The 25,218-nt window shown below is 33.0% G+C and overlaps 2 protein-coding genes across 2 annotated transcripts in view; both read left to right on the forward strand.

Moving 5' to 3' along the window:
* The window catches only part of LOC136977861 (putative leucine-rich repeat-containing protein DDB_G0290503), a 66,689-nt gene extending 56,821 nt beyond the window's left edge, over nt 1-9,868 (forward strand). The window contains exons 16-20 of the mRNA XM_067273449.1: nt 793-909; nt 4,292-4,366; nt 4,469-4,540; nt 4,616-4,759; nt 9,654-9,868. Coding sequence (XP_067129550.1) covers nt 793-909; nt 4,292-4,366; nt 4,469-4,540; nt 4,616-4,759; nt 9,654-9,719 — 474 coding nt within the window. The 3' untranslated portion in view covers nt 9,720-9,868. The remainder of the gene's footprint in view (nt 1-792; nt 910-4,291; nt 4,367-4,468; nt 4,541-4,615; nt 4,760-9,653) is intronic.
* Nucleotides 9,869-21,422: 11,554 nt separating this feature from the next.
* On the forward strand, nt 21,423-21,857 carry LOC136977848 (general transcription factor II-I repeat domain-containing protein 2-like). The gene has a single exon (XM_067273433.1). It carries the CDS (start codon nt 21,423-21,425, stop codon nt 21,855-21,857), a length of 435 nt encoding a protein of 144 aa, XP_067129534.1.
* The last annotated feature ends 3,361 nt before the right edge of the window (nt 21,858-25,218 follow it).

The raw sequence follows: 25,218 nt of genomic DNA on the forward strand, positions 1-25,218 counted from the left end.
TATCATCATCATTGGTAGTGTGTCAATATGCCACAAGAATGATGTTCACTCAAACTTGAAAAATTACACTTTCTCTTATAGTCAGTATGCTGTGGCAACATTGAATGATTAGTTGAGTCAATGAAATAACTGTAAAAAATTTAGCTTTTACCATTTGATAGTTGATTTTTGTGAAGTTTGTTTAATACAAAGTGCCAATTTTAAGTCTTTTCAACTCTGTATTAATGGGGTTTAATTGTATATTATGTTGTTCATTGATTATGTCTTTATTAGTAGAGTGGCATTTGTTGCTCTGCTAGAACAAGGTCAATACATAGCTACAAATTAATTTTTATTACAAAAAAAATTCCAAAAGTTTGGAGGATCTTGTCTATCATCAGAAACATTCAGAACTATAGCATAAATTTTAAATGAATAACTTCAATCTAACCTAACCATTCTTACAATGAATGGAGTGATTCTGTATTTCTCTTAATTATTTGGAAATTTTGACTTCATATGATTTATGAATAATAGGAAGGCGTATTATCAATTATATAAAATCTGTTTATGGAGATCATAGTTTTGTTACTTTTAATGTATTTACTTTTGGAAATCTGTTTACTGTATACATTGTTAGTCCATGCAAATCAAGTTAAATCCAAGCAAACACCATCGTGCACCATGGATATAATTTTTGTTGTCATCTATAATATATATATATATATATACACTTGAAGAGTTAAAAAAAATTGATAGATAATGGTTATGCAAAAATATTTAATTATATATATTTTTTGAAATATTTTACAGAGTGGTAAATTACAAAAAGTTTTAAATTGGCCTTCTTCCGCAACGGGCTTACATATTATGCCGAAATTTATTATGTCCTGTTCATTTGATGGTCTAGTTAGATGTTACACAAAAGAAGTAAGTTTCTTGTAATTAAAATTGACATAATGTGTTTTAATTTAATCATTATGAATAAATAGAATGTTACAGAATGATTATAAAATCATAATAATTTTTAATAGGAGTTATAGTGATGATAATAAGACATTATTTAATACATATCTTTTCTTGATTAATGTTTAAATATTTACACATTTGCGAAAAGATCTTTGTTAAAGGATTAACATTACAAAAGTACAAATTAATGTGAATAATTTGAATAGCTATCCTTTAAGATTTACTTCAAATATTTTAATTTGAAATAAATATAACTAGGTATTAGATAACCTTAGATATCTTTAATATATAAAAATATTAAGAAAATGGTACACACAGATATATTTTAGTTTTGTCTTTCTGACTTAAAAGTTATTTAAAATGTATATGAATTTTACTTTAATTAATATGAAATGGATTTCTATGAATGGTTTAAAATATGAAGCAAATAAATCAAAATGATAATGATGTCAACCTTAGTTCCAATTTTGTTCACAAAATGACAAAGTATAACTTTCATTTATTAATATAATAAATCTTTAAAAATGTAAACATTAATCAGTCAATAAAACTATTTTATAGAATTTTTTATTCCGTATGTAAAAAAGGGTTGCCATTTGTACGATGTACAATAATGTCTATACGATAATAGGGTTTTATATGATAATTTCATAAATATGCTTTATTCTGAAAATAACCATTAATTATTGGAAAAAACAATAATTATTTTTATACATATTGCCTCTTCATTGGTATTTTGTGTCTTTAGTTGCCACTGGAAGGCTAGTAAATTTCGAAAGTTTTTAAATGGGCTACTACTGTATATTCTCAATTATAAGGCACATCTTTGTCATACTTTTTGAGATCACTAACTGCTCTACTTTTAGACCAACTGATAAAATAAAATGCTCAAATTAATGTGCAAAGAAAATTTGTACAAATAAACAATCTGTTGAAATGCCATTATGCTTCTACTTGTACAAAATGTAATAAAATGTATTAATGTAGTACCTGTAGTTTCCATCTAGTGAACTGTCTAGAACTGAAACTTTTTTGGCATAGGGAGTTGCGATCACTTGAGAAGCGGACTAAAAATTTTAGACAGTTGCAAAAATTTGGAAAAACTAAGATTGTGCATATGAAATAAGTATGGTATATAAAGGAATGTGTTATGTATTTGTTAATAATAATTTTTTAATGTTTGCTATGTTGAAATTGTATGAAAAAAACATAAATTTTAGCTTATGCCCATTAAGAGGTTTGTTTAGCATCATATATTATAAGGGAGAGTTGTAAAAATTTCATTGCTAAATTGAGACTATAAATTTTTTTGTTGTAAGAAGGGATCGCAGGTAAAAAGTTCGTGAGATTCTGACATAGGGCGAACCTTGTTAATATTTTTACGGATAAAGTGTATAAGTATAAAGAATTGAGATGGATGTACGATAATTTAAGTGAAATATGATAATTTTCTCTTGTAAGGTTGACAGCCCTGTGTTGTCTTGAAGTAGGGAAGATCATGTCTGGACAAGGGCAAACTGTAAAAGTCAGAACCCTTTTCTGTAAGAGAATCAACACATCATAAGTGATAAAAATTTATAATTTCACTAACATTTTTGACACTTCTATGGTATCATCTGCAAGTGCAAGAAAAGAGTCAATACATATTCTTACGAAAAGAAAATAGAACAAATTTCAGTATTCTTAACAATTTTTTAAAATGTAGAATAAATGAACACAGTCCATCTGTACGCATGCTTCATACTGTTTAGCATTACAGAAAGCCATCATATAAGCCTATTGCTAGAAAATACACATTTCATACAAGATGAACAATAAAAACACAGACATCATAAATTTCCTGTGTCGATCATTTTCCCACATAAGTTGTTTTTCCCAAGTCTCGCCAAAAACGATAGATTGAGAATCCACTGTAGTATAAATGAAACAAAGAGAAACTGATATTGCACAGATGCAAATTGTTTCAAATGAGAACTCACAAAACTGATACGTGTCCTAGTGTTCAGTGGAAAACAAAGAAATGAGTCACAGTAATATTTTCCTAGAATGAGAATGAACGTGACTGAACAAGATGCTGCAAGACTTCATGCACTTTAAAAAATGGCATGGATTTAGTGCAAAATTAAGAATTACAGTAAGACCCCGCTTAACGTGGGGAATACGTTCCTAGACGACAAAGCACTAAACGAAACAGCGCTAAACGAGGTCATTTTAATACCGAGTAAATAGGGAAAGGGGAACATGCAACCAAAAGTAAACAAATCTAACTTTAATTTTAAGTTATTTTTATATTAATTTGTGTTATAATAATATATTAAATAACACACAAACATATGCATATACAAATGTAAAGTTCATTTTTGTCACGAAGGTCCTGACTTTTCTGAAATTCTTGCTTTTTTTTTTGCTTGCAATAAAGTCATGTAGTTTCATTTGCCGCTTTCTTTTTCTTTCATTAAGCAAAAGTCGATAGCAGAAGATCGCATCCAAAATGCCTGGTCTCACTTTTGCACTCCTTTCAAAATCTGGATCATTCACTACAATTTGATCAACGATTTTGGTTATCATTACCAAACTTTTACTAAAGAAATCTGTAGAGAAATTCTTTGGGTTCTTCGTTTTCAGAATCTCTATTTTCCAGTTCTACACGAATTCCTTTTTCTGCCAGTTCTTGAAGGTCGTCATTGGTAAGGCTCTCACCAGAAACCTGCAGTAACTCTTCAATATCCTGCATCTCTACATCTCCTAGTCCTGCTGTATCGATTAGGTTGACAATTTAGTCAACCAAATGATACAGCGATAACTTCTTCCACACTCCGTTCGTGCATTCATCAGTTAATTCTTGCCAAGCAAAGTGGATATTTCCTATGGCATTGATGATGATATATTTTTTTCAAAATTGCACCAAACAAACATAGATTTAAGGAAAGTACAGTACTACAACGAATTGCCACCTTTTGCTGATTGGTTCCTGTTGGGGAATAATCAATGAAATGCCACGATAATTTGAATCAGTTTAAATTTTGAGTTTTTTTTTTAGGCTTTGAGCAGACTGCATTATATCGAATCAGCGTTAATTGAGGCAGCGTTAAGCGGGGTCTTGCTGTATTTATTTTATGTATTTTCCATTATTTTTTTTAATTGCCAACAGCATAAACTTGAAACAAAATGTGGCAAGTCTATGTATGGTGGATCCTACTGTAGTATCTTTTAAGAAAATTTTACAAAATTTTTTATCACTATCATAAAAAATCATTGGTATGTTGTGTTAAATTGTTATGTATTTATAAATTTAAATTAAATAAATAATAAAATAGCAAAATGATGAATTAAAATTTTTCAGAATTGGATGTTGCATGCAATGTACTATGGAGCCAGTAAATCATCAGTACTTTGTATGTATGTTCATGAAGATTGGGTAAGTCAAGTTTAGATGTAGAAATTATATTACAATAATATAAAAATAATAAAAATAAAAATAATAATTATTGAATAAATTTGTATAATTTATTATTATTAGGTATTTACTGGTAATAGAAAAGGAATTATTGAGGCCTTCAAGTTTAATCCTCAATGTGTAGTGCCTTGTCAGGTAAGAATTATTATATTAAGTCAGAAATTAAAATATAAAATTTATTTATTTATTTTATCTTTTCAATTCTTTCAGTTTGGAAAATGTTATTTTAGATTTGGAAGATTAGAAGATTTAGAGTTTCATATTAAAAGTGACCATTTTGCAAGTATAAATTCCAGATTAAAAAGTTGTTCATGGAGAGGATGTGTTGAACAGTTTGCAACACAAAGTGATGAGGTAATTAACCTGTCCCGTGTTGTTCCCAAATATTTTCATTTGACCTGTCCGGTTGACCCTGAACATTTGTTTTTGATACTAGATGTTGCTGTGTGTCATAATTTTTATATCGAAACAAACTTTGGAAATATATTAATAAATATAAAAACAAAAAAAAAATATATCTATTTTATTTGTGAAAAATAAAAACATAATTTTTAATGCCACGATTATTATTTTTAAGAAAAAAAATTTTTATTAGGCTTAACATTGGCAAAAATTCAACATGACAGCCACATGCAATGGAGAAAAATTTCAACATGGGATAGGTTAACCAATTAAAATTCATTTCTTATTTTATGCATGAAACAAATTTTAAAAAATTATATTGCATAACTTCTGATTGGTTTTAAAAGGCAAAATTGTAATTTCAATATTACAGGTCAGGTTTGTATGCACATGCATGTTTTTTCCTTAAATGCTATGATGTTAAAACCTCAATATAAACACAATCTGGGTCCAAGTGGATCAAATTAAGGTTTGTCCAATATGCATGTAAAATATGGGTTTATAATTTTTACTGAATATTTTACAGATTTCACCATTTTCAGGACAAACTAAGTGCTTTACAGTCTTGTTTGCATGATTGTAAGTGCTATTATTTTAATGGTCTACAGTCCATTTGTGCTGTCTTTTGAAACTTTTTTGCTCGTGTACATGTGAGAAATATCATGCTACCATCCAATTACAGATGAGTGTGCAAAATTAAAATGTTTTAAATTTGAACCATCTAACTTGCATTCTTCTAAAGTCCCAAAAATGAACATGTTTTGTATTTCTGTGGAAATCTCTTATAAATATAAAGTAAAAACTAGGAAGTAAGATAAAACTTCAAATTTCCACATTTTTTTAAAGTTACAGATATAAAAATCAGACATAGAGAATATGCAATTTCTATGATGGCTGCACCGTGGAAATTTTATCACCTATGATATATAACAAAAAGATGTGCAAAATAGCATATTTAAGCTATGACTGCAATTTATTATGATAACATATGTAGTATAGAGAAGAAACCAAGAAGAATAACCCAAAAAAATGCAATTTATTACTGTAGTGTACTGTACATATACTAAATTGAACTTATTTCACAACACATCCCCACCAGTACTGATAATGAACCCTTATTAACATAGAGGAAATTTAGATTTTAGAATTTCTTTGGGGACAACCCTCAGAATTGTTCCAAGTCATATAAAAGTCATGTGTCCAAAATTTTATCTGAATAGAATGATGATAAATGGTGCCAAGTGATAAAATGTTTGGTGCTTGGTATACTTTATCAGACTCTCTGCATCATGCAACATGCATTGCTCTATTTCCAGAAATAGTATCGTGTAACATTGAAGTAAAAATGGAAGAAACTTCATCCCCTGGAAGCTGAAATACAATTGTGTCTGAGGTGGAAAATAACCTGTCAATGTTGCCAACTCAAAATATTGAAAGTATATCCAAGTATATCAAGCAATTCAGAGATCAATGGTCAACTGTAGATGTGTCAAAATTTTAGACTGATGTTGCAGATGAAGTTGTAGAACAATTTGATCATGACACTCATGACCAAGTATTGCAGTTTTGTTTGAGTTCTTTGCAACAAAGGTGGTCTAAAAATTATTACAAGGAATTTCTAGAGCTCACTAATTTTTATGGGGGAATTCACCTCGTGAGACTCCCTTCTGCTACCCAAGTGCTTTCCATCCATGCCAGGTAGATGTCAAAAGCAATATATACAGTAGAATCTTATTCCTAATGGATTGGATGATTTTCGGCAGATTGAGCATTGTTCTGAGAATCTGCTATATTGAGAACAATAGATTTCCCTCGCACCTCTATAGAACAAAAAATTGCGATCTGAAGAAACATGTGTTACATGATTGTATATTATACCTTACATGTGTACAATACAGTATATACAATTTCTGTCAGCTTTAAGTACAAAAAGAGGCAAGTTATGTATGCTAATTAGCACTTTGCTCAACTTCATGGTTTGTTAAAAAATAAAACTTGTCCATTTTGGTTTGTTTTGATGCTGCTTTTCTGCCTATTGAATATAACAACCACTTGATATTAGCAATGTCGTGTAGATCCTGCTTGTCAGCAAGGTTTTCATGAATTGGAAAGACTGTGTCCTTTCTAAATTTCAACACTACATTTTGGACCTGCATCAGAATGTTCACTAGGTGTCTCCTCCTCAGTCATATCAGTTTGCTGACTCTTTTCATACAATTTTTCAATTGTACAGTACATATCCCAGATGTAACAAATTCATTATTGAACTGTATAAATTCCCAGAAACACCCAAATATTAACTAAACATTGAAAAAACATAAAGTTTACAATAGATGGGGCTAGAAAAAACTCCATTATTCTGGGACCAATTTGCCAAAAGAAGGTAAGATTACATTGATTTGGCAGGACCTGAGAAAAAGTTGGTTATTCTGAGAAATCTGTTGTTCCACGATCCATTAAAATGAGATTCTACTGTAGCTTAAAAACATTTTTGTTTTGGAAACAATTTCATCTGAAAGATGCAGAATAACAAGTACTTAGAGACATCTGCTTGTTTATCATAAACTTATATTGAAGCTTGGTTCAGGTGTCCAAATGCTATGGAAGCACCATTCAATAACTTTTTGTTCCTTAAAGCATTGATGGAATATCCAGACATTCAAATTTTGTGTCCATTTGTGGTATTTGGCTCCTGAGATAGTAACTGTTTCTTTGGGCACATGTGCATCAAATAAAGAAACAACTGAAAATGGTTGAAATTGTGATATCTACTGGTTATAAAGAAAACAGTAATAACAAGAGATATGTCTCCAATGAGAAGAATACATTGTCGCAAGATTTCTTTGTCAATTTGTTATCTCTGAAACCACGAATTTCTTATCAAGGTCTGAAGTTTCTGCTCAATTTTTGAACTTGGATCCTGATAAGTGGGAAACAGGCATGCTGAAAAAGCTTTCCATATCTTCTTGACTCTACTAATAACAAATGACATGGCAGAGCTCAGTGTGAAATTAATACAGCAATATCTTGACAAAGGATGAAGGACAAAAGGTAGTAAATGACTACTGTTCAAAGTCTCTAGACAAAAAAAAAAAAAAAAAAACGACTCTTGTAGAGCTGTGCATATACTTGATGTTACAATTACAAAGTCAATTACAAATTTCACTTTCAATAATGAAGTGAATAGTATATTAGTAGATTTCAGTGTTTCTTATGAAAACTGTTTTATTTTTGTAAGATTATTCATATTATTATTATGTTGGGTTTTGTGAATTATACTTGGTTGACACCAGTGGCTGTGTACTATGCCAGACCAGAGTCAAGGCATAGTAACCAAAACAAAACAAAAATTAAATATATGTGTCAGTATGTCTGTCTGCATTCAAGAATTTCCTAACAATATGACATCTATTCAGTATAGTGGCTTTCTGAAGTGTGGTGTATGTATTTATATTGAATTGTAATGTGCCCAGGCTTTTGTGTAGTGTGTCTGGTATGACACCTGTAAAGGAGAGAATGACAGGTACAATAAGCACCCTATCCATCCTCCACAAATGCCTTATTTCCTGGGCAAGTTCTGTGTACTTGCTAATTTTTTCAGTGCATGAGTTTTGTATATTGTGATTGTTTGGAATGGATATGTCTATAATGTATGTGATTTTATTGTGTTTGTCAGTGATTGTGATGTCTGGCTGTTGTGGTAGATTGTTTTATCTGTGATTATGGCTTATTATTATTATTATTGTTTTTGTTGTTGTTTTAAATTTCAAACTTCAAAATCTTTGGGGTACCACTTACACTCATCTCACCGGGCTGAATTTTGATATACATTAGTTTTATCATAAATTGAACCATGCTAGGGGGTATGTCTTGAAGGATTCAAACATCAGAAAATAAGAGCCACCCTAATGAGCAGTATTATGTTCTCAAAAGTATTGAAATCAGGACTGTTCTCTGGTACAAATAAGCATATTATATTTTAATATTATAGAACAGTGTTTCCCAACGTGGGGCCTATGCCCCACAAGGGGGCAATTTGATTGTTAAGGGGGGCAATTCGAAACTCGTCCAGAGTTTAAGTTAACCGTAGAGCCGCTGTATGCCATATTTATTGTAAATATTGATTTAAGTTAGTTTTAATTTTCTTTGTTTCCCTTTCCTTCTAGAACTTTCCTTTATAACCCTTTTCCCTTGGGGTGGGATTAACAATTCTGGGAACCACTGAGAACAAAGAGATGAACGAGGCCCTGAGGCCGGTGAAAGAGGAGAAAGAACATTCTTTGCCCAGACCTCGAGGTGGGCAGACGTGAGTTGTGGTGTTCCAGGTCGCGTTTGGCAATAACTGGAAAGTGCAAGAGACTGATGAAAGGATTGGGTTTTATCGTGGTTACGATAAAACAGTGTGGCAATTAAGTGCAAGAAAAAAGCTTCAACGAACACGACAACAAGAGACCTTCCAAAAGAGTTCAACATATATGTTGGGGGGGCATAAGAATTTTAGAAAGGCTTAGTTGGGGCATAGCACAAAAAAGGTTGGGAAACACTGTTATAGAACATATTTCATTTCTTGACAGTTATAAAAACTTTCTTAACCATTTTATGAAAATATAAATAATTAATGCAAAATGTTGTAAGCCTTTGAGTCGGTTTCTCGCAGAATTCTTAATGCACAGCAAAAAATGAATAATTAAGTAGAAATTTTAATTTTCTATAGTTAAGCAAAATTTAAAATTTTAAAATTCTTTTGTGAAATATTAGAGAACAGTCATTAAACAAAAATTTATTCATAAAAATATGAAATATTCTAACACGATTTGTGTATTTATTTATTTTTATTTTTCTGTAGGAGAAAAGAAATCATATACTCCAGCATGCAGGAACTAATAGTATTTTATCAGATACTTGTATGTAAAATTCATTATATTAATTTCAACAAAACGACCAAAACATTTTATGGGCAAGAAATTGAAGTTGTCCAGAATTTCTATATATATATATATATCTGTATATATTTGTATTAATTAAATAAAAATTCAATTGGAATATACAGAATTATGAATTTTTATTAAAGTTAATATAAAAATTTGAGCATACAATTCTAGCATTGTTGAAAGTTATATCGAAAAGATTATTAATAATAGTAAATAGAATCTGCTTTTAAAATAAATAATAAAAAAAGAAGGAAAGGATGCATTTTTTTAATATTAATTTTACTATAATGTGGACCAATTTAACACAAAAAGCTTTTTGTGTTGAAATATAAGGGTGGATTAATAAATAACCAGCCAAAAGCAACAGCATGGCATGTTGCTATTTATTGATCCACCAGTATATATTAATTGCCGCTTTTACTAATTTTAACTTTGGTTTAATATAGTTACATTTAATTAGTTCTGTTGTGTAGCATTTTAATATAAATCGTATCCAATCGGCTGTAATCTGTAGCATTAGTAGCAGATTAAATAAGAAGCCTTTGAAACATCTAATGAAAGAATCAAGAAAACCTAGTTTGATTGTTTAATTTTGCAATTTGACTGGAAAAGTAGATGATGGAAAAAGGATTGTCTCAAATTATAGATAATAGGAGTAAAAAATAAATGCATTATATATCTGAAACACATAAACATCTTGTATGTCTCTCTTTGAATAATATAAAACACTGTAAAACCCGTCAATTTGGACATCTCCTTATCTTGAACACATTACATGAAACTGATAAATCCCTGTACTTTTAATTGTATATGATACTTTCTATTTGGACACCTGTCTACCTTGAATTTTGGACACCTTTTTGCATTTAAGTTGGACATTTTCAGAAATGTGTGTGTCTACTTTTTAACTGTTGAGTCTTCCTACTCAGGTGTCCTGTTTTAATATCTTATAAGTTAAAAGATGATAAGGAAACAACAAACACCTTTTTTTATGGCATTTGGGGAGATTTTCCATATTCTCGACCACCGTTAGCCTCAGCTATCACTTTGTAAAGGCCAGGGCTACCCTAATTGGCTATTTCAACATCTGCTAGCAACATTTTTGTGCCCAAAAATTATGCTAGCAATCGGCTATAAATTTAGCTAAGACTTAGCTTTGGAGAAAAAAGTGGTGGCTTTTGTTTAACACACATTAACATTCATTGTTGAGAATTTAATCTATGTTTTAATTTACATCAGTTATTGAGTATAAATTATATATAAAAGATTTTTTACTTTTGTCTCCATTTTATGGGCACTAAGACAGCCTTTTTTCAAGTCTGTGATGGATTCAGCCATGCTCACAATGGGGTGGCTGGATGGCAAGGGATGGGGCCCAACGCATGCAGAACAGACCACTCCCCAAAAAATCCAGCTGTCGACCCGTCCGGATTTGATTTTAGGTCCTGCCGTAGCCATCCGACCTTTGTGTGACTTTTGCCCAGTGGGCTTATGGATGGTCACACCGAGCTCATTAGTGAGAAGTCAACCCAGTCAAGTGTTCACTTTTCGCTAACAGGCTGGCATTTGGAGTCTTTTTGGGCTTTCTTCTCATTATATGAAACTGGCCCCAATTTAGAAGTTAGATAGTGTGTCTTCCTGGGAGGTATCCCTTTTGGCAAATCACCTACGTGTTGCATTGCCATATTCCATTACATCAATTATGTGAGTATTAGTTTTTCTGAAAGTACAGTACAGTAGACTCCGATATCCGAACTAATGTGGGCAGGAGTGATCCAAATATTAGAAAAATAAGTGTGAAAATTTTGTTTCGTTTTCGATTCGCGGACAAGCCACTACATCACATCAATGCCTCATCATCATCATGTCGGCAATGGTTGACCTATTGTGCTCTCATAAAAAGTAGCCATTTTTCAAATACAATCAATAAAATAATTAATGGCGATTGACTATGCTCATGTTTTTTATGATCTCTAGCAGTGATGAGGAAACCGTGGGTCGCGAGAAAAGTTTTCGGGGTCGCCAAATTCAAATTTAAAAGTATATTTCATTAAATAAATATTTATACCCATATGCATAAATAAAACCATTGTTTCATAAAATTATGTTTTATTCAGACTTCTAATAAGGCAGAAACATAAGCGCAAATCTGAGAAAGAATTTCATTTTACTGTAACTACGTTGACGATTAAGAAAACATATACTGTCTACCAGGGGTCGCGATAAAAATTTTACGCAAAATGGGGGGCGGAAATGAAAATAGTTTGCGCACCATTGATCTATAGTACAATTTTTAAAATCAATTTTTGCTGAATTTTCAGAGTTAGTAATCTCAAAAAAAAAAAAAACATTTTATTAACGCAATAAATAATTTGTTTTTATGTGATTGTTAGCTTAAATAGCTACTTAATAGCTATTTAAGCTATTAAGTAGCTATTTAAGCTAACAATTAGTAGCTATTAAAGCTATTTATTGTTAGCTTTAATAGCTACTTTTTTAAAAAATTACAGTCGTATCATGTGAATTTATAATTTATATCAGTAAATCAATGATAGGGTTTATTACAACTAGGAAAATTAATTGGAAAAATCAAAATTGTATAAAAAACTGTAGCGGTCAAAATGTTTGTTGCCGCATCACGGGAAAACGCCCGAACGTATTTTAACCAAACTTCTTATTTTGAATCCGTCGGTTCGGGAGGTTTATAGATCGTCTCTTATAGATTAACCGTAACATATTTCTATCCGTATTTCTCTCTCTCTTCACTAGATGGCGACACACGAATTGTACCTCCCCTCAAGGGATTATCTATAATAAAGGTGTATTATTAAAGTTTACTATTGTTTGAAGAACCGACATTAAAAAATAATTAGTTAATTAGCAAAATGTTCGAGTCATTAAAAAAAAGTGGCGTCGTCACGCTAGATGGCAGTACGTGTACATACGGCGGGTTTTTCGAACAGTTAGTGATTCGTTACGCCTAACTGTATTTGTGTGAGCGAAGATTACGCCTACCGGGAAACGACAAAACTTCGGAAGATCTTCAAGGAAAAGTAAACAGGTAAGACCGTCTAGAGATTCAGAGAATCCGTCTTGAGACAGGCTAGGCTTAGTTCTCTGAGCAATTTCATTCCTTGGCGTAAAAAGCTTTAACCCATAAATGAAAGTAATTTGATGTTACCTTAGGTGCCAAGATGGCGGCTCGTCTCTGATTCTAGCAAGGAAACAGTGGGACGCACGTTCTAACCTATTCTAATAAATTACCATAATTATTAGCAACCAAATTATTAGAATAGGTTAGGTTAGATTAGAACGTGCATCCCACTGTTTCCTTGATGGAATCAGAGACGAGCCGCCATCTTGGCTACCTAAGGTAACATTAACCTTAAAGGGTAGAATTCACGTGATCAAAACTATATTTTGATTAGCCCACTAGTATTGAATTTTAAATGCATAATCTTAATGTCTTTATTGCAATAATTTTACAAAGTTTTAATTAATAAATTATTGTTTTCTTACCATGCACTTACAATCTAAATCAACAATTCGCAACTCAAAACAGATCATGATGCAGACTTTCTATTGGACTTGAAAATAAAATTTTGATTTTGTTATCAAGCTAACTTTTATTATGAAAATAAACCAAATAAAATAAGAATTGCTTATAAAAAAAAAACACATCGTATTTTTTAGATACATTCCTGTACAAGGATTTTTCAAATTTTCTTTCTATAACATATTTTGAGTTAGTAATTTCCTGGGCATAGCCCAGGCTACTGGGGTAACATTTTCATTTTCGTCCGATTTTTTAAAAAAAATTCCCACGTTAGATTTTGATTATTTTGGTGTCAAAATGCTCAGTAGAATCCTGGCGTGTTCATAAATTACGTTTTCGAAAATATAATTAAATCTTTCCTCAGATTTTGATAAATTTTTCGTAGAAAATATAATTGAATTCTAAAAAAAGGAACCTGATTTACGTCCCTCTTCCCCACTAGAGGGCACCACGTTACCTAGCTCTAATAACGGGAAGCGTCTGGAATAATGTGGATTTTGTCATTTTTTGAAGATGTGGACTTTGGTTTAATTTTTGTACTAAAATATAGTCGATTCTGCTTAATTGGAAAAGACGCTTTATTGGGCAATCTCAAAGAACGGAAACCAAACTAATACATGATTTAAACGCTTAATTAGGGCAGTAGCAAAAAGGAGTTCAGCAATTTTTGATATATTTTAGGGATCATCCGAAAATATGTCAGCTCTACCTACACTAATGTCATGTAGGCAATTTTGTCTTTCGCTCGGGCGGTTCAGGTTTTCTTGTGTGGCTCAGTATAGCGGGACGTATCACACCGGGATCCTACTCTTTTAGCACAATTAACGAAAGTAGATTTTAAGCTCTTCATTTCTTATCAAGACAAAAACATTTGTACAAACATATCTGGTGTTTACTGTTTTATAATTGTTTTCTTTAAAAATAAATATTAAATTTACGTAAAAATGAACTTATATTAGTGTGAGGTAAACCCGAATGCAAACTACTGACCCTGCTCCGGATTAGACTGGCTCAACTCCTTCCTCTCATCCCGTCGGAAATTTTCAACTTTTACGTAACTATTTCAAATATATGTTTTTTAGTCGTGTCAAGCGACTCCCCTGACGATGTTTCAGACGCAGTTTCCTCAGTCCAGACTGAACAAAATCTGAAACGCAACTGCTTTTAACGAGGGACTCCAATTTATCCAAGACTTTCCTGCTTAAATGCCACTCAGCACTATACAGAATGGTGTGGAAATTTCAAAAAGGTGCAAAAAATAGCAAATTTCTATTTAATTTTTTAAAATCTAATAAGTATAAAACTTTATGTTACATTGAAAGTTTCACCATTTTAAAAAATTCCCATAATTCGTAGTCATTTATGATCTTAAGACAGTGGTTTCCAACCTGTGGGGCGCGCCCCCTAGGGGGCCGCGAGACTGTTGCAAGGGGGCATGCAGCTGTTTCCAAAATATCATTTTCGAATACAAACCAAAAAAGTCGAATAGGTGTCAAAAAATGAATCAGCAAAATAGGTATACGTAATCCACAATCCTCGCCGCGAATTTTTCGGGTACAAATGCTAAAACATCCATCCATACTCTTGCTGGAACGAAAACATCTCGCTTTCGCGTTTGGAGCCGAGCGCCGGCGGGGCGAGGAAACAAAAGACAAGCACTCGGAACATCCCGGGTATTCTCGTGCTTACTCGCGCCAAACTTCAGTAAACAGAAGCATCTGTTTTTTTTCTGTAATTCTATGAACAGAATTAGTTCAAACTACTTCAAACAACCTTTACTCTGCAGTAAAATTAATTCTTTAATCTAACGTTTTCGGTTAGCTTTACTAACCCTCTTCAGGATTGCCAAAAAAATCGTTATTTCGAAAATTACGTTCGAAAAACTCTTTACAATTTAGAATGTTTTTAAACTTTCCGGCTGCGCAATCTCAGATCATTCTTTCACAGCTGCATACCGGCCGCTCTCCAAGCTGAAGGGATTCGATATGATTCTTTAAAATTAATGCTTTGTTCTTTTTCATTATACTTGTTAATACACCATGCCTCCGTATATTTAAGTTGCCTTATATTTGCCACTTTCTGTACAATTTTCGCATTGTCCCAGTTGCTAGACACCTCGTCCGGATCCGCTATCGCATAGTTGGCTAACGCCGTAACTGGTTGCCTGCATCTTACATTTCTTTTATGCTCCTCTAACCTTACTGCCAGCGATCTCTTCGTGGCCCTATAATACAGCTCTACTCCTTTTATCCTGCACTGGTATTCTGTAAACCCCTGGAATTTTCATTCTGTCTATGGGCGCTTTGTCGTTCCGTAGCAACTGAAATATAGTAGGGTTCCTCCTGTATGCTACTTTTTTATTCTTCTCTATTCCTATTCTTCTATATATGTTGCTTAATTTAGTTCGTTAGTAGTTTCTTGCAGAATTAGTTCGTTAGTAGTGCTTGCGATAACCACGTTGATATATAGAATGAAACACTTCGCTTTGGTAACTTCTAAATTAATATTGAGGTAAATTTCATAACTGTTAAATGTACTAAAAATAATGTACTATTATAAAATTATTATTTCTTATAATAAATAATTATTTTTTTATGTATATTTTTACATAATATTATATATTATTTTGTAGCCCATTAAATAAATTATAATATCAGTTGAGTATTTATGAAATTAGATTGTTAGAAAAATTAAGGGGGCGCAACAATTTTTTTTAAGGGGGGCACAGGTACAAAAAGGTTGGAAACCACTGTCTTAAGAGCTTCATATCTTTGGATTTTTTTGTGCAGTGATTAACTTTTTGTAAATGTCTTATAATGATGATATAAAAGCAACAAGAAAATATTTATTGTCCAATAAGTAATAATATACAGATAAAATTACAGTTGAAATGATAAATGGAATAGGCCCTTGAGGAATCCAATGGTTATGTAGTTTTTAAATGCATTATGGGAAAAGAAACAAATATTAGAAAATTGGAGAAATTGGAAAAATTATTCAAAAGAAATAAAAAAATTACATAGTTGTAGGGGAGTGGCTTAAGCCAATTCTTGCAATGCTAAAAAAATTCAAAGGAGATATATCACATCAATGAGGCAGTTAAAATTATTACTAGTGATGTACTTGATGCAATTAACAATACTGGATGAAAAGGTTTTGTTTTAAAAAGGATTTTTGTATAAAATGATACTAAGATGAAAACATCATTATGCCAGTGTTTCTTCTCTTTCTCTCGGTGCTATTTTCTAATTGGTTTCAATTCCTATCCTTTGCATGGTTATCTTTCAGAGTACCCAACATAAGTTAGTCTGTACATTTACATCCAATGCATGTGCTGAAGTCTGGTAGCACTTAGAAATTACTGATAAATCTAGACATTTTACCAGTATTGACTGAAAGTTACAAAAAGCAAAACTTGAATTTATTTGTATTCTAAAAAACTCAAGTTTTGGTTTTTTGAACTTTATGAAATTTTTTTTCTCCAAATATTTTTGATTGTGGTTAGTGGAATCCAAGGATAAGTGGGGCCAACTGTATATCAGGATAGTGGGATTAAATCGCTCTTCTTTAACCATTGAGTCGTGTACGACTATTGGTGACTTCATAGACGAGTTTCCTCCAGCGAGTTCTGTGTAGTGCCCAGTCTTTCGGGTATTTGAGTTCCAGGCTAGTATCTGCTTTGATATAATCCTGGTATGTTGCCTTCCCTTTTTCCTATGTCCCCCTACCATTCCCAGCTTGATCTGTTTTTCCAGGAAGTCAGCACAAATGATGTGATCAAAGAACTTTAACCTCAAGCATGCAATCATTGCCTCCAAGGAGATTTGTGGTTGAATTTTATCTAGGACTACTTTTATTAGTTGTTCTATCTGTCCACAGGATTCTAAGGATCTGCCACCAACACCAAAGTTCGAATTCATCTATCCTTCTATCGCTTTTTCTTACTGTCCAGCTTTCACAACCATAGGTTGTGATTGGGAACACAATTGCCTGGACCAGTCTGGCCTTAGTAGATATTGTAATGTCTTGGCTTTTCCAGATGTTATCCTTGGTTAGAGTGGTGCGGCCCAAGGTTAACCTTTGCTTAATCTCCTCTGTGCATGCTCCTGTTCTGCTTAACTTTGAACCAAGAAAGATGAAGTCATCCACAATCTCTAGTTTTTGGTCATCTATTGTCACTTTCCCATGTAGTTCAGCTGTCGTCATGACCTTGGTCTTTTGGATGTTGAGCTTTAGGCCCAATCTTCTCACTCTTGTCTTTTATGCTCTTGATTAAAATGACCAGATCTTCTTCCGACTCTGCTAGTAAAGTTGTATCATCTGCGTACCTTAAATTATTGATGACCCTGCCTCCTATATGGAAACCAAGGTCTGTGTCTTGAGAGGCTGACTGCCTGAAAATCATCTCTGCATATATATTAAACAGTGAAGGTGAAAGGATGCATCCTTGCCTGACTCCTCTGTCCACTGTTAGCCAGTTTGTGTCACCATAGACTGATTCTCACTGTTGCTTCTTGGTTGTGATAGTGTTTGAAGTAGATTGATGTGATCAGGGAGGCCCATGTCCTTCAGTGTTCTCCACATTTTATTGAGGTCTACACAGTTAAAAGCTTTACTGTAATCAATAAAACACATGTAGACATTGTTCTGAAATTCTATTGCTTTTTCCATTATCCATCTGATGTTTGCTATATGATCCCTTGTTCCTCTGCCTTTCCTGAGTCCTGCTTGTTCTATAGGTAGCTCCCTGTCAACAAACTGTTGCATCCTATGCTGTATTATTTTGAGAAGAATTTTGCTAGCATGAGATATCAGAGCAATCATGCAATAGTTTGAACAGTCCCTGCAGTCACCCTTCTTAAACAAAGGTATGAAGATGGATCTCTTCCAGTCAGTTGGCCAACATACTGACGACCATATCCCTTGGCAAAGTTTTGTCAGAATCTTGACAGGCACTGCTTTGAGAAGTTCTATTGGGATTCCATCAATTCCCGGTGCTTTTCCTTGTGGCAGTGCTTCTAGAGACTTTAAAACTTCACATTCTAAGATGCATGACTCTTGTATCTCATCTTGTTTGCAAGGGTTTGTATGATCTGTTTGACTATTGACTGTTGAGAATAGTTCAGTCGTCAATGTAAACTTAAATAGAATAATAACTTCATTATTAACTATATCTTTGTCTCTAACTAAAGTGCAGCAAGGCTTGCTAACTCATGTTAGATCATTAGGAGGCTAAATTAAAACAACTTGTCACTCTACATAAGCAGTGAATTCTTTCTTTTCTTTATTCTAAAACTTCCTCGAAAAACTTTTATTATGTAAGTTAAAGTTCTTTTTATGCAAGATATAATATGTTTAGGTATAGGCTTAAACGGTAAATTTTTGGAAAAAGATAGGTATTAAGAAAAAAAAATGGCCAGAGCTTTGTCGTATTTCAAATGTCCAGTAGCTCGTTTCTTGTTTTTACGATGCAGAATTTTCCCATTGACTTAACACGGGGATGACCGATATCTCCCATTGCACATTGAATTTTAAAATTCCTCTCCACAACATGCCATTTTATTGCTTTTATAATGTGCAAAATTTTGTTCCAATCTGTCAAATCAATATTTCGTGTTTTGGAAATTTGTCAATTTGAGTTGCTGCCAAGGAAGCTTGCTGACTTCTCTCTGCCCTTCAGTTAGTTTTCTTAATTTCTAGTTTAATAATTTTCTTAATCACTTTCTAATTTTGCACTAACTAACTTTGAGAAGTAATTCATGAAATATTTTACAAAATTAGCATTAAAACAGTTTTTTTATTATGACTTTTTAAAAAACATAAAACCAGTAAATTACCACTCTCGCCGCCATATAAACAATAAAATTTATGAAAAAATATTAATTTAAATGTTAAAACTATAACAAGGCTTTGGAATGCTTTTTTATTAAAAGGTAGGTCTCTTCCAATCATTTGTTACAAGTAACAAAAAACTAATTTTTTCTAGGATATATCATTAGTAAAAAAAATCACTAAAATATGGATTTCTTATTATGTTTTCATTAGGATCTCAATAGCCATAAGCATTTTTGTCTCACAGAATCACCTAACATTCCTTAAATAAGCCTCGAGGTTTTATGGAATCCAGTTTGAGAAGCTGTGATGAAAATAAATGATTATTAACTCAAAATATATTACAGAAAAAATTTGAAAAATCCTTCCATCAGGAATATGACTGAAAAATACAATGTGTTTTGTTTTTTAAATGCAATTCTTTAATTATGAAAATAAACCAAATAAAATAAGTTAGCTTGATAACAAATCAAAAATTTCTTTTCAAGTTCAATAGAAAGTCTGAATCCTCAGTCTGTCTAGTATATTATAATGTGTTTTGAGTTGCAAACCATTGATTTAGATCAGTGATGGGCAAACTACGGCCCGCGGGCCAGATGCGGCCCCCTGAAATGTTCTATGCGGCCCGCGCGACATTATTCCTAATCTGACGAATAAAATAGAATACAGGCTATAAGAAAAATAAATATTTTCCTCTTTTTTTCCTCTTTCGTTTTATATCAGTGACAACATACGAATTTATTGACTTATCCTAGATATTGGAATGTTATGTTGAGAGTGAGAGGCACTGGCTGCTGGCAACTTTGTAGCGAAGAGTAAAACTGGCAATGTGGCTAGATATCGAAACACATTTCTTGATTCAGACCTGTCTTAGCGTTGTTGGTTTGCTAGTTTTTCTCTGTATATGGTAAAAATTTTTAGCCCTAAGATGTTATCTAAGAAACGTAAAGTTGATTCCGAGTGTCATGTTTTCAAAGATGGATGGACTTGGAAGTACTTTTTCACAGTTTTTAGGGATAAACCACTATGTCTCATCTGCAACAAAACTGTAGCAGTCTACAAAGAATATAACATTTCACGACACTGCAACTCTAAGCACAATGATGTCAAGGTTAGAGCCATGACTGAAGAAAGAAAGAAAACAAAAAGCAGAAGATCTATGCAAAAAACTATCAGGTCAGTGAAGTATTTTTAAGGAAGGGAATAGTTCTCAGTAAACAGCTACACATGCAAGTTATGTTGTAGCATACAATATTGCTAAAAGTAACAAAGCTCTCTCTGGTGGAGAGTTTGTTAAACACTGCATGCTCAAAGTATGCAATATTTTATGTCCTGACAAAAGAAAAGATTTTGAAACAATAAGCTTATCTCGGAAAACAGTGACTTCTAGAATCGAAGCAATAGATAAAAACATATTATCACAGTTGGAATCAAAGATTGGCCAATTTAAATTCTGCTCAATTACTATGGATGAAAGCTCTGATATAAATGATACTGCACATTTGCTATTATTTATAAAGAGGTGTTGACGAAACTTCTGTATTACAGAGGAACTAGCATGCAGGAGGTCGTTGAAGGGAAGTACAACAGGGTCAGATATTTTTCATGAATTTATGGAAGGAATTTCAACTTTGAAAGTACCTATAAATTGCATATGTAGTATAACAACAGATGGAGCGAGAAATATGACGGAAAAAATTTGGATTTGTTGGGATCTTTAATGAAAAATATGCAGATAACAATGTTATATTTCTACATTGCATCATACATCAAGACACCCTGTGTATATCTGCTTTGGTTATGAAATCTGTGCTTGACGTTATTGTGAAGCTGGCTAATGCTATTCGATCTCGTGGGCTTGCTTACAGACAATTTCGGGAGTTTCTAGAATCCATGCAATCTGAGTACTCTGATATATTGTACTACTCGAAAGTAAGGTGGCTTAGCACAGGATGTGTCTTTGAGCGAGTTTGGCAGCTGAAAGACAAATTAGTGACATTCTTCCTTGAGAAACAGGGGTCTGTAGAGTATAAAATCCTGGAAGATACTGCATGGCTTTCGGATTTTACATTTTTTACGGATCTCTGCCACATGAACAAGTTGAATGTCAAGATGCAAGGCAAAAATCAATTTATCAATGATATCTGGGGCCATCTCAAAAGTTTTAAACTACAACTTGTTCTATTTGCGAATCAACTTGCTAAGAATGACTTGTCTCACTTCCCGAGGTTGAATTCAATAGCCCCGGTGATGAAGGAAAAGCTTAAGAGTTACAAAGGTAGTCTGAGAAGGCTCCATGGTGAATTTGAATAGATTTGAAGACTTCAGTGTCATTGAAAAAGACTTTGCAATTTTCGGTATGCTTTTTAATGTGAACTGTGAAACAGTGAAACCATACTTGCAACTTGAATTGATTGAATTACATTGTAACACTCAACTCAAACAGTTGTTTAATTATGTTCGAAAATTAGAGTTCTACAAGTCCTTGTCAAAATCCACTTTCCCAAATCTGATATCTCATGCCCAGAAAGTTATTGCTATGTTTGCTTCATCATATATATGTGAACAGGTGTTTTCTACAATGAAACTTCGAAAGAGTTGCCTTAGAAACAGACTGACAGATGAGCATTTAACTTCTCTTCTAAGATTAAGTGCATCCCAGTTCGAACCAAATTATGAAAAACTTTTAGAAATGCAGTCACAGTTTCATTCATCACATTCTCCTTCGTAATCTTTCAGTCATTAATAGGGCTTAGTATCACAAAAAATACAAGAATTTTGTAAAATGTATCATTGTTATTTTTTAATAAATTATATTGGCCCGCCTAAAGTTTTTTCCTTTTCTTTGGCCCCCTCTTTAAAAAGTTTGCCCATCACTGATTTAGATAATTGTTTTCTTAACATGCATTTATAATCTATATTTAATAATCTTGTCACATAATTTTAATTAAAAATTTGTGAAATTATTGCAATAATGATTAGCTGTTTAAGTTAATAATTACATTAAAAAAATTTATTTATTGCTTTAATAAAATGTCTTTTAGGTTTATTAATTCTAAAATTGACCTTTGCTGAAGTTTCAAAAATTCAAATTGTACTACAGATCATAACAAAATAAGAGCATATTTAGTCTCCATTGATTATTTTATAAAGAGAGTTAATTTTGAGAAAATGGTATATTATTTTTATATTGTATTATTGTTGAAATATTAATAAATAGTTAACTTGTGTGTTATAAAGTAAAATGGCAAGTAGTAGTAAAAGGCTGTAGAAGGATAAGCATGGTGAATTGGCCCCAGACAAATAATGGAATGAAAATTGGCTCAAAAGTATCAGTGTGTGATAAATTACTGCCAAATATTAGACCAATTTTGAGATTATGTAAAAAATTGTGGTTTTTTGAATTTTCCCAATATATTGCTGTTCCTTTGTGTCAATTTGCCAAGGAAATTATCTAGTGCATTATGGAACAATTAAGGCACAAGATCATGTATATTAAAAAATTTGTCATTTTAGAATTTAGCTTACGACTTGATTTCATGTTTTCATAAATTTGCAGCTTTTGTCAAAATTCTTTGAAAGTAATAGTACCATAAAGCACTGTTTTACTTACTTGCTAATCCTGAATTCCATCAACAACGAATTGTATTACCATTCTTCCTCAATTGTGATTTGTGACAAAATTTTAATCATCCGATACCTATATTGCTGATAAGTTTCACTCTGATGCTTTATCTCTATTGAATGTTGTTCATGAATCTTTCTGCTGTTCAGTTTTGGAGAAAATTCAGCACAAAGTGCTTCTTTTAATGCTCTCCATGATTTAGTGCACTGTTGGTAGTTTACTCAGAGGTTCAGCAAGAATGTATGTAGTCATTTTGCATAAGTTATCTTCTGCATGCCATTCCAGTTACACATTTCTGCCATGTCTTCACAATTGGAGATCCACTTAGTGACATTCTTCCCATCATCACCACTAAACATTTCAAGGGATTCATCAACATCTCTAAATGTAAATATTGGCTTAGAGTACTCACTTTTATATCACATAATATTACTGTCTTCAAATATAAACATCTACCAGAACTCGATGCTTAGCAAATAGATACCCACGATTGGCGTTAATAATTGGGCTATAATTTGGAAATAATAATTATAAATTATAAATAAATTTGGCACTAGAGGGAGGCATAAGGCACCATCTCGTATTAAATTTAACAATTATAATATTTGATTAAATAATTTATAATAAACTGGAAGAAAAGAACCGGCCTGAAGCAGAACCCGGACCGGTCCATGTAGCATAACTGGCAATGCATCTGCACGGTAAGCAGGAGTTGCAGGCTCAAGTCCCGCTTCAGGCAGATTTTTTTCTTCCAGTTTATTCCAAATTATTTAATCAAATATTATAATTATTAAATTTAACACGAGATGGTGCCTTATGCCTCCCTCTAGTCCCTCTATAATTTATAATTATTATTTCCAAATTATAGCCCATTTACGGCAATTGTAGGTCTCTTCGTCCTCACTTTAGTCAGCATCGTCATCACTTTGCACATTGTCGTCTCTGGCATTTTCAATCAAAAGTGCCACTTCCAATCTTTCCACCAACTCTCTCTTGCTACCTGTCGTTTTTAATTTTCGTCGTCCTAGTTCGATTTTCAGATCAGCACACTTAAGATGTTTCACATCTGTCATCACATTGTCCTTAGATATAACATTGAGTTGCCGTTCTTCGTTGTTCACCATAGCATCGCTAACTCTGCCATCTTGTCTGGATTCCATTATTGTCCTTCTAAATGTTCTTGTATGAATATAAGTAACAATATCTTCTGGTGTTCAGCTAAATCTTCCAACCGTCTTATGGATAGAATGATGATGATCTGGCGTTTGTAATGTCTTTTGTCCTTTTCGTGCTGTCACGAACAGTCATCTCCCCTTACTCGTCTCCCTCATCTCCTCGCAACCCCTCGTTTATTTTCTTAACAGCTTAGGAATGTTACTCATCAAACCCCCACACATGATAACATCTAAAAACAAAAGTAAAAATATTCATGTATGGAACAGTTTTTTCCTTGGTCTCATAGTAGTGTGTGGTTATCAGGCAGAAAAGTATTAACTTTATTGTTATATTCATAAAATTGAATAAAACCAGTACTACTGAATTAATTTTTTTTTTCATTTTGTGAGGACCGGGTTTAACCCGGCCCAAAATCTTTTTTTTTGTTGTTGTTCAAATCCCCTCGTGGGAAATTGTAGAAAAGGTCGAAATTCAAAGGATGTGCCGTCGAAAAGCACTTCCTTTCTCTCCGGATCCAAACTCTTAGTCACGGAGATCGAATCATCAGCGATTCACCAACTATCGCGATTGGTGATCGAAGATAACGTGACCTGTAGTATATAAGGGGGGAAAAGGCTGATAATGGGGTCGCTGAAGGTCCGAAGAAGACTCACGTCCCGTCTGATTTGAGTCGAGAATCGAAGGCCGAAACCCGAGGACTCCGAAGCCCGCCGCCAACGAGCTGTCACGACTGATCCTCCTGCCAACCTCCACAACCGGAGAACGACCGATCCTCCTGCCATCCATACTTATTCCTACGATTACAGCCAATACATCCTAGGAAGAGGTATGACCCCTAAATTTGTAAACTCTCTCTCTCCCCCGCGGTTAGGAACCGGACACGTTAGAATAGATCTATTCACTGTATTTTGTTTATCTGTCTAAATAAATCGTTATTTGTTTTCATCATGGTTCCGTTATTTCGAACATTGCCTTAACTTATTGACGAACCCACACACTTCCGCCACTCAACCTGACAAACAACTACCCAATCCCGACAAGTCGGGATATCATAAAAATTTAGCCATCCGTGACAGTGGGGTGGGTCTTGCCGACCTGTTCGCTGAAAAAAGGGAGGTACAACTCCGTCCTACCTCCCAGTGTTCCCACAATTTTTTACATGAAATTCAAATTTGAAAATGATTTAAAATTATTTAAGCAGATTAAAGCAAAGAAGCAACTTTTAAAGTTTCGAGGGACTGTATAGTACATCTATATCACATTATTATATGCAACAAAAAATATCATCATC

The sequence above is a fragment of the Centruroides vittatus genome, unplaced genomic scaffold, assembly GCF_030686945.1.
Source record: "Centruroides vittatus isolate TY-2023 unplaced genomic scaffold, ASM3068694v2 contig_480, whole genome shotgun sequence".
Classification (NCBI taxonomy): Eukaryota; Metazoa; Arthropoda; class Arachnida; order Scorpiones; family Buthidae; genus Centruroides; species Centruroides vittatus.